This window comes from Stenella coeruleoalba, assembly GCF_951394435.1.
Source record: "Stenella coeruleoalba genome assembly, chromosome: 8".
NCBI lineage: Eukaryota > Metazoa > Chordata > Mammalia > Artiodactyla > Delphinidae > Stenella > Stenella coeruleoalba.
The window spans coordinates 75,663,790-75,683,667 of record NC_137154.1 but is presented as its reverse complement, the minus strand read 5'-3'; the positions used below and the strand labels follow the sequence as shown (position 1 = coordinate 75,683,667).

Below are 19,878 nucleotides of genomic sequence, written 5' to 3'. Positions count from 1 at the left end.
TAATTAGACTCCAAACTCACATATCCTATTGCTTATCTGACTTATCCTCTTAAATTTCCAATAGGCATCTCAAATTTAATTTAGCCAAAACAGACTTCTTTATTTCCCGTTTTCAAATCTCTTCTTTGTCCAGGTTTTCCCTTTAAATTTTTAAAATATTATTATTATTATTTGGTAAATCATACCACTATTCATCCATTTGACCAAGGCCATGATGTAGGAATCATCATTTTCCTTCCCTCCACATCTGATCATTCAGAAAATCCTGCCAGACCTGCCTCTAAAGTATGTCTACCTTTCTCCTACTCCACTGTTATGACCTTAGTCTAAGTTATCATCATTTCTTGCATGAATTATTGCAATGACCTCCTAACTTCTACTCTTGACCTTTCTCTCCTCACCCTTTCATTCTGCATGGAATAGCTGCCAGAATAATATTTTAAAAAAATGTAAATCAGACATTGTCACTCTCCTCCTAAAATTGTCCCAATGGCTTTTCATTGTATTTGGAATAAAATACAAACTCTTCTCATAATCTATATATCCCTAAATAATATTGTGTCTGCCCACCTAACACTCTGACTACCTCAAATTTCACTCACATCACTGTTCACCAAGGTGTAGTTGCTCCACTTTCTTCTGTTCCTTAAATGAATCAGGTGTGTTCTACCTTTGCACTTCTACATGTATTGTTATCTAAGTTTATTTTTCTCGTATTTATTTATTTATTTTCTCCCATTACGATGCAGTATTCATAAGAGCAGGACCTTTTCTATCTTATTCACCCATTCAATTCAGGAAAAACAAGAGACTTGACCAAAAACACTGTCTCCACTATTTTCAGAATGGCACAGGACTGGTAGCGGTTATAGTGACTAACTACTTTAGACATTGCAGGTAAAGCTGCAATTATGGCTAGAAAAACGACTCACAGGATTGATATGATAAGTACATAAAACCTGAAACCAGTCTCATTGGCTTTTGTGACAAAAACAATACTTGTTTCATCGTCATCATGCTCAGAATTCTACTATTAGTAAATACAACTAGGATTGTGGCCGGGATAGAATAGAGGAGGGAGATAGTGATGAGATAAAATATTAAGCTTTAGGGGTTACTACATTTTAGAAATATTTAGTTTGGGAGATCTTTTTACTGAAAAGAAAGATGAGGAGACAATGAGAACAGTAAATTCTGGGATGCGTAAGGTGAAGAGCAGAGGTAGATCTTTTCTTAAAGGGATAGAGAGTAGAAAAAAGAGGGGGTGGGAGTGATGCTGGTAAGTTTTACTTATATCACATTTATTTATTTTTGAATTTTATTTTATTTTATATACAGCATGTTCTTATTAGTTATCTATTTTATACACATCAGAGTATACATGTCAATCCCAATCTCCCAGTTCATCCCACCACCACCATCAAATTACCCACCCCGCTTTTGTCTCTTGGTGTCCATACATTTGTTCTCTATATCTGTGTCTCTATTTCTGTCTTGCAAACCGGTTCACCTGTACCATTTTCCTAGGTTCCACATATATGCGTTAATATACGATATTTGTTTTTCTCTTTCTGACTTACTTCACTCTGTATGACAGTCTCTAGGTCCATTCACATCTCTACAAATGACCAAATTTCACATTTATTTTTAAAATCTACATGCAACTATACACTTATGAGACAGTATATCTTATAAAGAGTCTTTGCTGACTATATTTTACTTAAAATAACTGTTATGTCATATTTGGTCATTGAATTATATAAAGTTTTAATTATTTTCTGATAATGAAAAGCATACATTTGATTTTCCCATTAACAAGATATTGTTTTTTTTTCAGTAACAAGATGCCGTCTTTTTAAAAATACAATTTATAATGCACTATAAAATACTATAAATGTTACTGTGCCCATGGAAGCTGTGTTGTTTCTTTGTGTAAAAATAGTTGTCAGAATTTGTGTTGATTTACTTTAAATAAAATTCCGTCAATGTAATGATTGCTCCAGAATTTGATTAAATGCTATTAACATATCCTCAAAGATATTCCATTTTTGCTTGTGATAAGTTGTTGCTTTGAATAAAATAGATTTAGAGAAAACTTTGTGCTCTGACACTCTGGAATGCCATGCTTGAGTGATCTTGGTCTTGATCTCTAGTCAAACCTTGATCATCAGCATTTTATAAAACCCTTCTCACCATGGTCAGTAAGGTCTCTGCATGGCACACCCATTGGGCAATCTCAGGCCTCATCTTTCTGAATTTCTTAGCAACATTTGACTCAGCATTTGACACTCCATTTTAAAATTCTTCTCTTGGCTTCTGAACTTCTTCAATGTCTTCTATAGTTTCTTTGGCCATATCTTCTTTCTTGAGTTCCAAATGATGAGGCGCCATAGGGCTCAATTCTCAGACATCTTTATCAACATTTGGTGATCTCAGCCAGCACATGTATAAAAACCATTTATATACTGAAGATTCCTCAGAGTTATAGCTCTGTCTCTAACCTTTCTCTTAAAATAAGACTTACTTGATAGCTCTTTTTGTAAAAAAATAAAATAAAATAAAAGGCTTATAAAATTTAACACATTAAACCAGAATCTTTGATCTTTTTCTCTAAAATATGCTCTTCTCCATTAGTTCCTTATGTATGTGAATGATTTGTCATTCTCCCAGCTTCTTGGGTCAAAAAGCTCTGGAATTAACTTTGACATAGTCCACATCCAATTCATAATCAAATCCTGCCACACTTCCACTCAAAATATATCTTAAAATGTCCACTTCTCATCAATTCCACCTCTACTGTTCTAGTCGAAAGCAACTTCATTGTCTGCTAGGTTGGAAGGACCGCTTCTCCACTGCTCTACCTGAGGTCCTCTTAGAGCCTGTTCTTCACCCTCTAGACCAAGAGATGCTTTTAAAATATGAGTCAGAGCCTGATTGGACTCTCTGTTTGTAATCGTTAACGGCTTTTCCTTATACTGAAGATAAAATCTAAACTCCTTTTCCTGGTTCACAAGACTGCGTATAACCTGGTTCTTGTCCCAGCGATTTTTCCTGCTACCACTCTTCCTGTTGTTAACTGTTATCTAGCCAAAATCGCTCCTGTTCTTTGAACAAGGCCAGCATGCTCTTAAGACAGGGCCTTTGAGTTTGCTGTTCTCTCTGCTTCTCTCTCTCTCTCTCTCTCTCTCTCTCTTTCTCTTTCTTTCTCTCATTTGATCATGTCAAATGTCAGAACCTCAGAAAGGTTAATTCCTCAAACCTCTATAAACAGCAGACTCTCACTCTACCTTCTTGTGCAGTACTATTTTTCTGCACAACATTCATCATCAACTGAAATTATATCACACATTTATTTGTGAGCTTGTTTATTGTTTGCCTTCCCTATTACAACATAAGCTTCATGAGGACAGGGACTTTAATTTGCTCATTGTTTTATCCCTAGCATCTAGCTCAGTGTCTGCTAATTAGTAGGCCTCCAATAAATATTTGTTGAAAGAATGAATGAATGATGATTTATATATCAAAAGAGAACCATTGTTCACAAGCTTAAATCTTATGTGATCTCTGTAGGACCTCATAGAAAGCTGTTATTACAGGTAAATCATAGTGGGAATATGAATGTCATGCTATTAGGACAGGCAGAAAAATTGTTGAGGGTGACTGGCTGTGTGACAGGAGCACCACTTTGAGATGTAGAAGCCTGGATCCTCACTCTTCTGAACAGCAGAATACACTTTATGGCTTACTACAAGTATGCACACCAGATGTTCTGATTCAGAGGTTTAAGTGGACCTATACTTATGTAATTGTTTTAGGTTGAGTTCCATAGAAGCAAAGCATGAGACAGGGATTTGAATGATGTGATTTACTGTGAGAGTGCTTGCAGGTGAATCTATAAGGAAGGGAGGAAAAGAGGATGGGAAGTAGAAGGAACTGAGCAAGAGTGTGGTCCCAGGTGATCTAGCCTTGGCCTGATGTACACGACTAAGGCTCTGGATCATAAACTGCACCATAAAGTTGTTTCCTCCTTGAAGCAAGGGACCAGTATCAGTCAGTATCAGCCAGTCATTGACCTTGGGTTGCTTGACTGTGGGGTTGGTACCTTTTCAGGTAAGGCATCACCCCTAAGTGGAGGGCAGTTCTCCAGAAAGGAAGCTGAAAACCATTCATAGCCAACACTCACAGCAGCTAGAGGATGGTGCCCTGGCCCAGTGCAGGGGAGCAGGGCAGGCCACCCCAATGTCTTCTACAGTGGGAGCAAAAGGGGCTGTTTGTGAAGCACAGATATTCATTTGTTCAACAAATATTTATTGTAGCTGTCCTGAGCCAAGTACTACCAGCCTTGGGATTGACTGGTGAACAGACATGGTCCCTGCAGCATGGCTAGGGAGAAAAAGAGATTTTAATAAAACAAGCATGCAATCCTGATATGATACATATTGAATTATCACCAAATAATGAACTGAAGCAAGATTGTAGAAATAAATCCATGATATTGTATAGGTAATGGTTTCATATAAATGATATTTGCTGTAACTCTTAGAAATATTGTATAAACTGTTAATCACTGTGATCTTTAATGCTGGCTGTATATTAATCAAATAGTTCTCAGCCATTATTTGAAAACTCAAATATAATAAAGAAATGTGTTTTTAGCCTGGAAACCATGTTGGTATACAAGTCCTATATTCGGTCATTATTTAAAAATCAAGATGATTTTCTCTTAGTGGCAGTTGAAACAGAGGAAAAGTAAACATTAAAAAGTTTAAAGACAACTAAGATCCTCAGTTGGATGCTAATTCTTTTTTGTATTTTATAAATTACTCCCCTAATCCTATCCCTCACTGGCAAAGGCAAGAACAAGAGCTGTATGAGAGCTCTTGTTTTTGTGGAATACTCAAGTTCACAGACTGCCCACAAACCTTTAGTCCATGTGGAGGATAAAATTTTATTGCAGTCAATGAATTGTTATAAAATATTCACCACTATAAGGCTGGCATAACTATGTTTAAAAACAGTAAAATTTGAAGGACAAAAAGTCATTTGGGTGAATAGGTAGAGATCACTAAGTTCCAAGCAAATCTGACAAGTTAGTATAGGAGGTAAGATCTGCCACAAACAATATAATAGGAAAACTTGTTTTATACATTAAATTATTAGAGAGAAATACACAAAAAGTATTTTTAACCACCAATAAATTGGATGCCAGTAAATATCAACCTGTAGCTCCTGGTTTTTTATCTAAAGGTCTATTTTCTTTTCTTTTTTTTTTTTTTAATATCTGCCCAGTGCTATGGAAACTACTACATTGAAAAATAAGCTAGCTAATGAGCAACATAATACATGTCAGTAGAATAGTATATTTCTCATTTCTTTTCCATAGAGCGAATTTCAAAGGAATGTAATTCTGTTGAAGTGTCACCAAACAATTTCTTCAAGAGAGTACAATGCCGGCAGAAATAACAAGGCTTATTTTCAGTAATTCTGTTCATACCTCAAATCCCTGTGGTCTTCCTAGACTCTCTTTAATATGTTTCCATGCAACAAGAATCTCTGACACAGACACACTTGTAGCCTTGACATCTGTGGGAGCAGCAGTGGGTTCTGTATGAAGGAAAATGGAAATAATAAACCACGATGGTAACAAGTTATGCATACCAAAGCATTGCACCTGAATAATTCAGGTGTTACTTCCTTCTATCTGATTTTTGAAATGAAGTGCTGTGATGATTATGAAAAGCACAGCAAGAAAAAGAAAGATGTTCTTTTTGGATTTCTACACTGTGTCCAAGTCTCATCAGTACCTTACCAATGACAAATAACAAATCTAGCAAGAAAAGTAAAGAAGATCTTTATCCTTGGATTAACAAGGACATTTCTGGAGAAGTTAAATTGTCTGACTTAAAATTGTCTGCCAGTCTAACATAATGATCAAAAGAATGGACTAGGAGTCAGGCTTGGATTTTTTTTTTTTGCTGTTGTTGTTGATTTTTGTCTTCCAAAAAATTACTTACCTTCAGACAAGTTGCTTTACCTCTTCCTGAGCTCCAGTTCCATCTTCTGTCATTTGGGCATATTGAGAGTACTTAGCTCATAAACTTTTAAGGTTAATTTTAATTGAAATAATACATATAAATTATTTAGCACAGTGCTTGGCACTTAAAACATTCATTCACAAAATATCACTTTTTATTTTATTTTTTTACCCTGTGAAGGCACAAACAGAATCTAAATTTCATTAGATTTCTTTTGTTGTTCCAACCACAAAGCTACATTTCCATGATTGTGTAAGGAATGTGTTATGAATCATGATATTTGAAAGGCATGCATTGACTTTTAAGACAGATATAGACCAAAAAGGAAAGTCCCCGAAGGTCTCAGTGCTGTTGCTCAAAACCACCTTTTCATTCATTCCTATGCTCAGTGACCTTTCTTATTACTTTTTTTTTTTTTCAAATACACCATGTCTGACTGGTATCCATCAAGAGGTGCACTTTATTTGAGGTTGTAATCTATGTGAGGAACAAAATATTTTCAGCTTTAACATTGCTGAATCATAAATACTGTGTCACAAACACAGGTTAAATGAAATGGCGGAATAAATGCCATAAGTTAGTTCAACTAGTCTATACAAAGTCGATTTCAAAAACTCCTACCCCATAAAAATTGTAGAGGCTTTTTGATTCTAATGCCATATCACTGGTAAGACTTCAGATGAAACTGTTGACACACACACACACACACACACACACAAATATATATATATATATATATGTATATATATATATATACATATATATATATATATATATATACACACACATACACACACACATTTTTTCTTTTTGTTTTTAGATTCAGGAAACCTTACTGCAAAGGCAGAGTTCTAAATAAAATTTTTAAGTCTTGGGCTTCCCTAGTGGCGCAGTGGTTGAGAGTCCACCTGCCGATGCAGGGGACACGGGTTCGTGCCCCCGTCTGGGAAGATCCCACATGCCACGGAGCGGCTGGGCCTGTGAGCCATGGCCGCTGAGCCTGCGCGTCCGGAGCCTGTGCTCCGCAACGGGAGAGGCCACAGCAGTGAGAGGCCTGCGTACCGCAAAAAAATTTTTAAGTCTTAGTCATATAAAGGGAATTATTGAGTTGGTCAAAAATTTTGTTTGGGTTTCCTGTAAGATGTTATGAAAAAACCCAAATGAACTTTTTGGACAACCCAATGTAACCATTTGCTGAGATTTTTCCTTTTCTAATGGAAGGAAAGTGGCCACATATCTACCTGGAGAGCCTTTATATATTATTAATTGAAAAATATAAGTCAAAAACATCTACCCTTGTTACTGTAAAAAAGCACACAGAAGACTTTTTCAAAAGTGCATGTTTGCACTGAGCAATGATTTTTCTTTTGGTAAAGCTTTCATTAAAATTATATACTATATTTGTGTTACTTCAAAGTGCTTTGGTAAATGCACATTAATCTTTACACAGAAGCTGACATTAGTTTCTGCCATGGTATAAATTGTCATTTCTCATTCTGCCCTTTGAATATCTTTTATTTGCTTTTGCTCAATGGTTTCCTTCATCCCACTTTCCAACTGCCTATTATTTGTGCACCTACCAGATTAAAAAAAAAAAACTGTGAAAAGCTTCTACTTTTATTTCATTCTAGAATTCTGTTCAGCAGACCTGCAACAAAATTTTTTTTCATTGCTATTTAACAGGAGTTAAAATTCTTTATTTTGCAAGTAAATGAAAAGAAATGCTCATGTTCTTAAGTGTGTATAATCTGATCTCCAGGATTTAGGATATGATTTATTTCAAAGAAAGCCACCCTTTGAATATCATTTGTTATTTGGAAGAAGTTTTGCTTATCTTTTAAGTGAATGCATTGCAGAGATTTGTGTGACAAATGCCTTCTTTCAACTTTTTTTATTATTGAGGCAATTACATCTTTGTCAAAGGAGATTGCAGGGGGATAAACAATTTCAGAAGCACAAAACATGTGGTTGGATGGCAGCCTTTCGATCTCTCTTTACCATTAGAGAAAGAAATTTCTCTCTCAGCTTTCTGTAGCACTACACATGTTTAAGTACTTTTTAAATAGAATGACAAAAGTTTTAAAAAAGTAAAAAATAAAGAAAAATATTCAGAAATTATTTCCCAAACCAGCACCCTAATTTCTATTTAAAACCTCTAAGCTTTTTAAATCCAGGTCAGACACAAGAAGACATTTCATAGTTGCACACTTGGGGGATAAATATTATAGTTGCATCAAATGAATGAGGGTAGATGAAACAAGAATTGAAGAGTCATTTCTTATTTTTTTCACCTTCTGGATGTAAATAGTATAAGAAGTAGACCCATGCTGACCTGCATTGGAAATTTAAACATGTAAAAAAGTGACCTCATTCAGTTTACTTCCAAAAGTTTCAATTTGTACGGTTTATTAGCCAGTGAATATTTTCATGTGTATCAAAAAGTTTGTCTGCAGGCAAGAGTAACTGACTAGATCATAGAATGTCTGCTTTGAATTGGAACTAGCTGTCCTGTTTGGGCATCCCATTGCAGTTGAATGATGGAAAGTCACAACTAGAAAGAATTTTAGAAAGTCACTTGGATCAAAGGTCACACATGGATGGCCAGTGGGTCTTCAGCCATATTTTGTTTGCCCAAATAATCTATTAAATTAATTAATTCCAACATTCCATCTAAAAATAAGAATTTATGGCTTATTTGGGGGAAAAAAGGGGGATACCAAATCTGAATCCTTGGGTGCTGGTAGATGAGAATTAGCAGTTGTTCCCATTAGTCAGGGTATATTCTTTTTAGTTTGCCAGATTCTCTACCAGTCTTTATTGTCTCACTTCTGGGACTACTTTACTTATTTATATTTCTTACCTGACGTCTATAGGCTTTTGAGTTACGAACCTATGTTTTAAATCCATGCTCTCATTTTTTTTTTTTTTGCTTTTTAATTTTTTTTTTAATCTAAAATACTGTAAAATCACATAATATGATTCAGAAGGCAAAGTGCCATCAGGAGCAAAATAATAAATCCAGTGCTCTTTCACTGTAAATATTTATTATTCTCTTACTTCTAAAGCTTAAAAATATGAAATTTATTGTTAATTTGATGAATGCTCCCTATCGTGAAATTGTTTAGATGCCACACACACACAGTTCTCATTGCTCCCTCATCTTAGTGATTGTAGACTCAATGAAGATTTGTGTCTCTGTGATAAGTTTGCACAGGCTACATTACCTGCATAAAGGAAAAAGGACTTACGAATATCATTGTATATAATAGGTACTGTTTGAAAACTTAAACATGCCCTCATTTTGAAGATGAAAAAAGTGACATAGAAACAGGTTTATCTGAACTCTGCTTCTGTCTCTGAAAGAGCCCCAAGTAGAACTCAGGTCTCAAGTGCTCTCTCTTCTGTTGTTTTTAAATGGCACCAAGGAAGCAGCTTGCTCATTCTTTACCTCTTAGGGTCAGTTTTGGGGTGCAGAAGAGATTTTACAAGAAGAATATATAGTCAATTCTCTTGCTGCACAATTGTTTCCAAATAACTGACAGATGAATGAATGGAATAAGATTAAAAACAAATGAACAAAAATAACAAAGGAAATAGATGAGGGAGGAATAACCAAAGATAATAATAGTAACTGCCATTTCCTGAAGATTTGATATATGCCAAGCCTTATTTAAAATTCTTTATAATGTATCAATTAATCCTTCCAACAACCCTACTATCATTGTCACCATTTTTCAGATGAGGAAATCTAGGGGCAGAGAGGTTAAGCAACTTGCCCAAAGTTGCACAGCTGCTAGAGGGTGGAGAGAAGATTTGAACAGAGCAGTCAGGCCCTGACCACCACACTGTTCTGCTTCTGTGCACACATCTGTGTTTACCCCCCCTGGTGCTTCTTCCTACTGCTTTCTCTTCTCCTTGCCCCACCACGCCTAACTTCTCTCAAGAATATTTATGTTGGAATCCCCAGCTGGCCTCTCTAAGTCATGCCAGAAACCACCTAAACCCCCGTCATCTCCTGTTTAACCCTGCCACAGGCATACTATCAACTCCTTTTATTCCCATTTTATGGAACTTTTGGTAATTTTGAACCACAGCTACACTGCTCCTCATAGATCTTGTCATATTCAGGCATCTCTAAAACTCTCCTGATCTGTAAATCACAGGATGCTGCTTGCCACGCTCATTTCTATCTGTTATGCTTGGGTAATTTGATGAAAATTCAGGGATTTATTTGAGATTACACTAGTATTTTGTCTAATAGATTCAAAGATTTTTGAAGATTTCTTTTTTTCACTTATGATGATATTAATTAGGCCATGGCTGACTCCTTCACTCCAATCTTGGGATATGAAGTGGACAGGCTGACTGATAGAATTCAGTTCCTGTTAGATTAAAAATTTTGTACAGCATTACCGTGTTCATGAATTTAGATGATACATTTGTATTAAGTGACCTAGCAGCTGGAGTTCTCCAAGTAATATGGGCGGATGTGCTTATAATATTGATTATACGTTTAACTTCCCAGGAGGGGTGGGTAAGAGCATTAATCAAAGGACAGTTTAATAAACTCCTTGGGAGAAGGGTTATGGTTTCATTATTTAAAAATTCAGTTAAGACAGCTGTAGCTGAACTTTTACAGGCACTAATCCAAATGGATCATCTGGCAAAGACAGGAAATTATTCCTCGTATTTTACAACTAATATGCCAATTTATTAATTTTCAAGTTCACATAAATCCCACTGAGCTCAGTTTCAGCTAAGGACTGATTTGCAGAATAACACCTCATGAAAGTCAGGTTTTAATTTGAGCTGTGGTAGCTCAATTTACAAGAGGATAATTGCATATCATTTTCTGCAAACAAGAAGCTTTTTGACTTTAATAAAACATAATAGCCGCATATTTTTACATATAAGGAAAAAGCCAAAAAAGCTAGAGAAGGTTAAATCACATCACACATAAACAAATATTTCAACCTACAATTAATCTATATTGAATTTCCCTCTATTTTTCTATTAGATGTATTTGAATGCTCAGTTTCTTTCCCTTTCCAAATCTCAAGTGGAAAATGGATGTAAGTTTAATGAATAAGTATTTCTAGAAATATGGAAATGAAGGCCAATTTGATTTCTCATGTTGGAAATATTGCTTTTTATCACTTATACCATGCACTTTAAAATCAATTATGTTGGAATTTTGTTTTTCTTTAAAAAAATAGAATTGTTTCCAAGATGAGAGTATTGCATGGGATTATATCATACCCTGAGACCTGAAGTCAAATCAGGGTTAGAATGCACATAATTTTTGCCTGGTTCAAAGGGTATAGATAAATATGCATGATGCATGGAAGTCCCAGAAGGCATATCTCTTTCCTCCCAGGTTTATGTCGAATGTTGCTTGTCACTGACAGAGCCATTCAGGATTATTTCTGTTGTGGAAACCTTGAAAGGTTTCAAAGTCTCAAAGGTGTTAGCAGAAAAACCATTTGGAGCTTTTCTGACAGTACTTTAGGGCAATAGTCAACCTCCGAGTGGCAAGAGTCAAGGTTATTTCCCAAGTGATTTACTAAGTATCTATATGTATAAATGATGAATCCTTCTATAACTGATTACATTCAAGGTTTTCCCTTCAATAATGTACTATTCACTTGAATCCCAATAGGTTTCTTGAGAGGAAAAGGAAAACATAGAGGTATGGGGAATGCACACAAGCACTTATGGAAGTGTGTTCTGGATGCGAATGTCATCCATTGTCAATGTGTCAGTGAGAAACGGGTTGAGAACTAGTACTGTCAGGTGTGACTTGAAGTCCTTGTGTTCTGTGCTTCCCTCCAAAAACATGGCTGTGTTTGATATGGCATCTGGTACATTTCTCTTCATGTCTTGATGTCAGCTGTGAAAGGGTGGTACCTTCTCCATGGTACTCTAGGTGTGTAGCTGTATCATGATATGAAGGGAAGGAACTATGGCCATAAACAGAGATAGAAAGCCAGTCCCTCTGCTCTTGTTCTTTGCTTTATCTAAGAATACAGAGGACATGTGGACTAGGTTAATGGAAGAAAAAAGAAACAGAAGTGGTCTATGGAGAAATACAGTCTCAATCAGATCAGTTGGGCTTTGGGCAAGAGTATGATGACAAAGACTCACTGTGAATCTCTGTGAACATCCACAGACATGGAAGAGAGGCCCCTGCTCTGGCATAAGCACAATATATTATTTCGTCAGTTTATTACAGGCCTTGACTCTTTTTAAAAATGGTTCAATCTTGAAAATGTTCACTCCTTTACAAGTAAAGCAGTTTGTCAAGTGACTAAAAAGGATGTTGGTTTCCCTCTTTTTATTATAGAGCAAAAGTTGATCTGTTATTGTTGCCTATACTGGGACAATTAAAATTTAAAAGAATATTTCAGAATGTAGAATAAATTGACAAAATTTTAGTCTTAGATTTTTAATGGCGTCCAGGGATGTTCTACTTCTAGATTTTCATTTTTAGAGTGGAGGAAGGTAAGGCTCAGAAAGGTGAAAAAAATGCCCAAGACCTTACAGTTAGTCTGAGCTTGAAACTGAAGCTCCGCTTACCCTAGGCAAATACACTCTTCCTTCCATTGTCCTGCTTTTCACGTTTAACACAATTTAATAGTGCTAAAACTTTATTAATATTTACACATAAAGTTCCAAATTAGTAAATATACTTAGTGAGCAAATGTTAATATATGTTTGAATTTTGTTGTCAGAACAAAGGCAGACTCTATTCCGATTTTTTTTATTTTGACATATTTATTGGAGTATAATTGCCTTACAATGGTGTGTTAGTTGCTGCTTTATAACAAAGTGAATCAGCTATCCATATACATATATCCCCATATCTCCTCCCTCTTGCATCTCCCTTGCACCCTCCCTATTCCACCCCTCTAGGTGGTCACAAAGCACCAAGCTGATCTCCCTGTCCTGGGCGGCTGCTTCCCACTAGCTATCTATTTTACATTTGGTAGTGTATATTTGTCCATGCCACTCAATCACTTCGTCCCAGCTTACCCTTCCCCCTCCCAGTGTTCTCAAGTCCATTCTCTATGTCTACATATGTATTCCTGTCCTGGCCCTAGGTTCTTTAGAAAGACTTTTTTATTTTAGATTCCATATATATGTGTTAGCACACAGTACTTGTTTTCTCTTTCTGACTTACTTCACTCTGTATGACAGACTCTAGGTTCATCAACCTCACTACAAATAACACAATTTCCTTTCTTTTCATGGCTGAGTAATATTCCATTGCATATATGTGCCACATCGTCTTTATCCATTTGTCTGTTGATGGACACTTAGATTGCTTCCATGTCCTGGCTATTGTAAATAGAGCTGCAATGAACATTGTGGTACATGACTCTTTTTGAATTATGGTTTTCTCAGGGTATATGGGCAGTAGTGGGAGTGCTGGGTCATATGGTAGTTCTATTTGTAGTTTTTTTAAGGAACCTCCATACTGTTCTCCATAGTGGCTGTATCAATTTACATTCCCACCAATAGTGCAAGATGGTTCCCTTTTCTCCACACCCTCTCCAGCATTTATACTTTGTCAATTTTTTAATGATGACCATTCTGAACTGGTATGAGGTGATACCTCATTGTAGTTTTGATTTGCATTTCTCTGCTGATTAGTTATGTTGAGCATTCTTTCATATGTTTGTTGGCTATCTGTGTATCTTCTTTGGAGAAATGTCCATTTAGGTCTTCTGCCCATTTTTGGATTGGGTTGTTTGTTTTTTTGATATTGAGCTGCATGAGCTGCTTGTATATTTTGGAGATTAATCCTTTGTCATTTGCTTCATTTACAAATATTTTCTCCCATTCTCAGGGTTGTCTTTTCATCTTGTTTATCGTTTCCTTTGCTGTGTAAAAGCTTTTAAGTTTCATTAGGTCCCATTTATTTATTTATGTTTTTAGTTCCATTTCTCTAGGAGGTTGGTCAAAAATGATCTTGCTGGGATATATGCCATAGAGTGTTCTGTCTATGTTTTCCTCTAAGAATTTTATAGTGTCTGGCCTTACCTTTAGGTCTTTAATCCATTTTGAGTTTATTTTTGTGTATGGTGTTAGGGAGTGTTCTAATTTCTTTCTTTTACATGTAGCTGTCCAGTTTTCCCAGCATTACTTATTGCAGAGGCTGTCTTTTCTCCACTATATATTCCTGCCTCCTTTATCAGAAATAAGGTAACCATATATGCGTGGGTTTACCTCTGGGCTTTCTATCCTGTTCCATTGATCTACATTTCTGTTTTTGTGTGAGTACCATACTGTCTTGATTTCTGTAGCTTTGTAGTATAGTCTGAAGTCAGGGAGTCTAATTTTTCCAGCTTCGTATTTCTTTCTCAAGATTGCTTTAGCTATTCAGGGTCTTTTTAGTTTCTATATAAATAGTGAAATTTTTGTTCTAGTTCTGTGAAAAATGCCATTGGTAGTTTGATAGGGATTGCATTGAATTTGTAGATTGCTTTAGGTAATATAGTCATTTTTATAATGTTGAGTCTTCCAATCCAAGAACATGGTATATTTCTTCATCTGATTGTATCATCTTTAATTTCTTTCATCAGTGTCTTATAGTTTTCTGCATACCGGTCTTTTGTCTCCCTAGATAGGTTTTTTTCCTAGGTATTTTATTCTTTTTGTTGCAATGGTAAATGGGAGTGTTTCCTTAATGTCTCTTTCAGATTTTTTGTCATTTGTTTAGGAATGCAAGAGATTTCTGTGCATTAATTCTGTATCCTGCTACCTTACCAAATTCATTGATTAGCTCTAGAAGTTTTCTGGTAGCATCTTTAGGATTCTCTATGTATAGTTTCATGTCATCTGCAAACAGTGACAGCTGTACTTCTTCTTTTCCAATTTGTATTCCTTTGATTTCTTTTTCTTCTCAGATTGCTGTGGCTAAAATATCCTAAACTATGTTGAATAATAGTGGTGAGAGTGGACAACCTTGTCTTGTTCCTGATCTTAGTTGAAATGTTTTCAGTTTTACACCATTGAGAATGATGCTGGCTGTGAGTTTGTGATATATGGCCTTTATTATGTTGAGGTAAGTTCCCTCTATGCCTATTTTCTGGAGAGTTTTATCATAAGTGGGTGTTGAATTTTGTCAAAAGTTTTTCTGTATCTATTGAGAGGATCATAGGGATTTTATCCTTCAATTTGTTAATATGGTGTATCACATTGGTTGATTTGTTTATATTGAAGAATCCTTGCATTCCTGGGACAAACCCAACTTGATCATGGTGTGTGTTATTTAATGTGATTTTGGACTCTGTTTGCTAGTATTTTGTTGAGGATTTTTGCCTCCATATTCATCAGTGATATTGGTCTGTAGTTTTTCTTTTTGTGACATCTTTGTCTGGTTTTGGTATCAGAGTGATGGTGGCTTCGTAGAAAGAGTTTGGGAGTGTTCTTCTGTCTGCTATATCGTAGAAGAGTTTGAGAAGGATAGGTGTTAGTTCTCCTTTAAATGTTTAATAGAATTCGCCTGTGAAGCCATCTGGTCCTGGGTTTTTGGTTTTTGGAAGATTTTTAAACACAGTCTCAATTTCCGTGCTTTTGATTGGTGTTTATATTTTCTCTTTTTTCCTTGTTCAGTCTCAGAAGATTGTGCTTTTCTAAGAATTTGTCCATTTCTTCCAGGTTGTCCATTTTATTGGGATATAGTTGCATGTAGTATTCTCTCATGATTCTTTGCATTTCTGCAGTGTCAGTTGTTACTTCTCCTTTTTCCATTTCTAATTCTATTGATTTGTCTTCTTCCTTTTTTTCTTGATGAGTCTGGCTAATGGTTTATCAATTTTGTTTATCTTCTCAAAGAACCAGCTTTTACTTTTATTGATCTTTGCTATTGTTTCCTTTATTTCTTTTTCATTTATTTCTGATCTGATCTTTATGATTTCTTTCCTTTTGCTAACTTTGGGGTTTTTTTGTTCTTCTTTCTCTAATTGCTTTAGGTATAAAGTTAGGTTGTTTATTTGAGATATTTCTTGTTTCTTGGGGTAGGATTCTATTGCTCTAAAGTTCCATCTTAGAACAACTTTTGCCACCTCCCATAGGTTTTGGGTTATTGTGTTTTCATTTTCCTATGTTTCTACGTATTTTTTGATTTCCTCTTTGATTTCTTCAGTGATCTCTTGATTATTTGTTTATGTATTGATTAACCTCTGTGTGTTTGTATTTTTTACAGATTTTTTCCTGTAATTGACATCTAGTTTCATAGCATTGTGGTCAGAAAAGATACTTGGTACAATTTCAATTTTCTTATATTTACTGAAGCTTGATTTGTGACCCAGGATATGATCTGACCTGGAGACTGTGCCATGAGTCCTTGAGAAGAAATGTATTCTGTTTTTTTGGATGGAATGTCCTATAAATATCAATTAATTCCATCTTGTTTAATGTATAATTTAAAGCTTGTGTTTCCTTATTTATTTTCATTTTGGATGATCTGTCCATTGGTGAACGTGGGGTGTTATAGTCCCCTACTATGATTGTGTTACTGTTGATTTCCCCTTTTATGGCATTTTCCTGATGTATTGAGGTGCTCCTCTGTTGGGTGAATAAATATTTACAATTGTTATATCTCCTTGGATTGATCCCTTGATCATTATGTAGTGTCCTTCTTTGTCTCTTTTAATAGCCTTTATTTTAAAATCTATTTTGTCTGATATGAGAATTGCTCCTCCAGCTTTCTTTTGATTTCCATTTGCATGGAATATCTTTTTTCATCCCCTCACTTTCAGTATGTATGTGTCCTTGGTCTGAAGTGTGTCTCTAGTAGACAGAATATAATATGGGTCTTGTTTCTGTAACCATTCAGACAGTGTATTTTTTTGGTTGCAGTATTCAATCTATTTACTTTTAAGATAGTTATCGATATGTATGTTTCTATTACCATTTTCTTAATTGATTTGGGTTTGTTATTGTAGATGTTTTCCTTCTCTTTTGTTTCCTGCCTAGAGAAGTTCCTTTAGCATTTGTTGTTAAGCTGCTTTGGTGATGCTGAATTCTCTTAGCTTTTTCTTGTCTGTAAAGTTTTTAATTTCTCCATTGAATCTGAATGAGATCCTTGGTAGGTAGAGTAATCTGGGTTGTAGGTTTTTCCCTTTCATTACTTTAAATATGTCCTGCCACTCCCTTCTGGTTTGCAGAGTTTCTGCTGAAAGATCAGCTTTTAACCTTATGCGGATTCCCTTGTATGTTATTTTTTTTTCCCTTGTTGCTTAAAATTTTTTTTTTTTGTATTTAATTTTTGATAGTTTGATTAGTATGTGTCTTGGCATGTTTCTCCTTGGATTTATCCTCTATGGGACTCTCTGCGCTTCCTGGACTTGATTGAATCTTTCCTTTCCCATATTAGGGAAATTTTCAACTATAATCTCTTCAAATATTTTCTCAGTCCCTTTCTTTTTCTCTTTTTCTTCTGGGACCCCTATAATTCGAATGTTGTTGTATTTAATCCTGTTCCAGAGGTCTCTGAGACTGTCCTCAATTATTTTCATTCTTTTTTGTTTATTTTGCTCTGCAGTAGTGATTTCCACTATTTTATCTTCCAGGTCACTTATCAGTTCAGCTGCCTCAGTTATTCTGCTATTGATACCTTCTAGAAAATTTTTAATTTCATTTATTGTGTTGCTCATCATTGCTTGTTTGCTCTTTAGTTCTTCTTGCTCCTTGTTAATCATTTCTTGTATTTTCTCCTCCCTATTTCCAAGAATTTGGATCATCTTTACTATCATTAGTCTGAATTCTTTTTCAGGTAGACTGTCTATGTCCTCTTCATTTGGTTGGTCTGTTGGGTTTTTACCTTGCTCCTTCATTTGCTGTGTGTTTCTCTGTCTTCTCATTTTGCTTAACTTACTGTGTTTGTGGTCTCCTTTTTGCAGGCTGCAGGTTCATAGTTTCCGTTGTTTTTGATGTCTGTCCCCAGTGGCTAAGTTTGGTTCAGTGGGTAGTGTAGGCTTCCATGGGGGAGGGGCCTAGTGCCTGTGTTCTGGAGGATGAGGCTGGATCTTCTCTTTCTGGTGGGCAGGACTGCATCTGCTGGTATGTTTTGGGTTGTCTGGGACCTTATTATGATTTTAGGCTGCCTCTCTGCTAATGGGTGGGGTTGTGTTCCTGTCTTGCTTGTTGTTTGGCATAGGGTGTCCAGGACTGTAACTTGCTAGTTGGTGAGTGGAGCTGGGTCTTAGTGTTGAGATAGAGATCTCTGGGAGATCTTTGGGTGTTTGATATTATGTGGAGCCTGGAGCTCACTGGTGGACCATTGTTTTTCACTCATCTTTCCCACTTCAGAGGCACAGGCCTGATACCTGGCCAGAGCACCAAGACCTTGTCAGCCACATGGCTCAGAAAAAAAAAAGAAAGAATGAAAAAATAATAGAATAAAAGTTATTAAAATAAAAAAAATATTAAAAATAAAAAGAAATTAAAAAGTAATTTAAAAAAAGAAAGGAAGAAAGAAGAGAGCTACCAATTCAAGAAAACAAATCCACCAATGATAACAAGTGCTAAAAACTATACTAAATGGAAAACATACCAAAACAAAACAAAATGAAGAAAGAGAACTCTAGGACAGATGGTAAAAGCAAAGCTATACAGACAGATTCACACCAAGAAACATACACATACACACTCACAAAAAGAGAAAAAGGAAAAAAAAAATATATATATATATAGTTGTTCCCAAAGTCCACTGCTTCAATTTTGAGATAATTGTTTATTCAGGTATTCCAGAGATGCAGGGTACATCAAGTTGATTGTGGAGATTTAATCCACTGCTCCTGAGGCTTCTGGGAGAGATTTCCCTTTCTCTTCTTTGTTCTCATAGCTCCTGGGGTTCAGCTTTGGATTTGGTCCCGCCTCTGCATGTAGGTCACCTGAAGGCATCTCTTCTTCGCTCAGACAGGACAGGGTTAAAGTTGCAGATGATTAGGGGGCTCTGACTCACTCGGGCTGGGGGAGGGAGGGGTATGGAATGCGGGGAGAGTCTGTGGCGGCAGAGGGTGGCGTGACGTTGCAACAGCGTGAGGTCCACCGTGTGTTCTCCAGGGGAAGTTGTCCCTGGATCATGGGACCCTGGCAGTAGCAGGCTGCACTGGCTCCCAGGAGGAGAGGTGTGTATAGTGACCTGTGCTTGCACACAGGCTTCTTGGTGGCTGCAGCAGCAGCCTTAGTGTTTCATGCCCGTCTCTGGCGTCCGTGCTGATAGTCGCGTCTTGTGCCCGTCTCTGGAGCTCGTTTAGGCAGGTGGTGCTCTGAATCCCCTCTGCTTGTGCACCCCGAAACAATGGTCTTGTTGCCTCTTAGGCAGGTCCAGACTTTTTTCCGGACTCCTTCCTGGCTAGCTGTGGCACATTAGTCCCCTTCAGGCTGTGTTCATGCAGCCAACCCCAGTCCTCTGCCTGGGATCTGATCTCTGAAGCCCAAGCCTCAGCGCCCTGCCCTCACCTGACCCGGCCAGCTGGTGAGCAGAGAAGTCTCTTGGGCTGGTGAGTGCCAGTCGACACTGATCCTCTATGTGGGAATCTATCTGCTTTGCCCTCTGCATCGCTATTGCTGTGCTCTCCTGTGTGGCTCTGCAGATTCCCCCCACCACCCCCACCATCTCTGCCAGTGAAGAGGCTTCCTATTGTGTGGAAACTTTTCCTCTTTCACAGCTCCCTCCCAGAAGTGAAGGTCCAATCCCTATTCTTTTGTCTTTGTTTTTTTCTTTTTTCTTTTGCCCTACCCAGTTACGTGGGAGTTTCTTGCCTTTGGGAGGTCTGAGGTCTTCTGCCAGGATTCAGTAGGTGTTCTGTAGGAGCTGTTCCACATGTAG

At 36.7% G+C, this 19,878-nt stretch overlaps 1 protein-coding gene across 3 annotated transcripts in view; it reads right to left on the bottom strand.

The window, feature by feature from the left end:
• Positions 1–19,878, bottom strand: part of CNTN5 (contactin 5) — a gene marked incomplete at its 3' end in the record, with an annotated part of 796,845 nt that overhangs the window by 28,118 nt on the left and 748,849 nt on the right. For all 3 annotated transcript variants that reach the window (XM_079928800.1, XM_079928801.1, XM_079928802.1), the window contains one exon: positions 5,495–5,604. In XM_079928800.1, the coding sequence (XP_079784926.1) occupies positions 5,495–5,604 (110 nt within the window). The remainder of the gene's footprint in view (positions 1–5,494; positions 5,605–19,878) is intronic.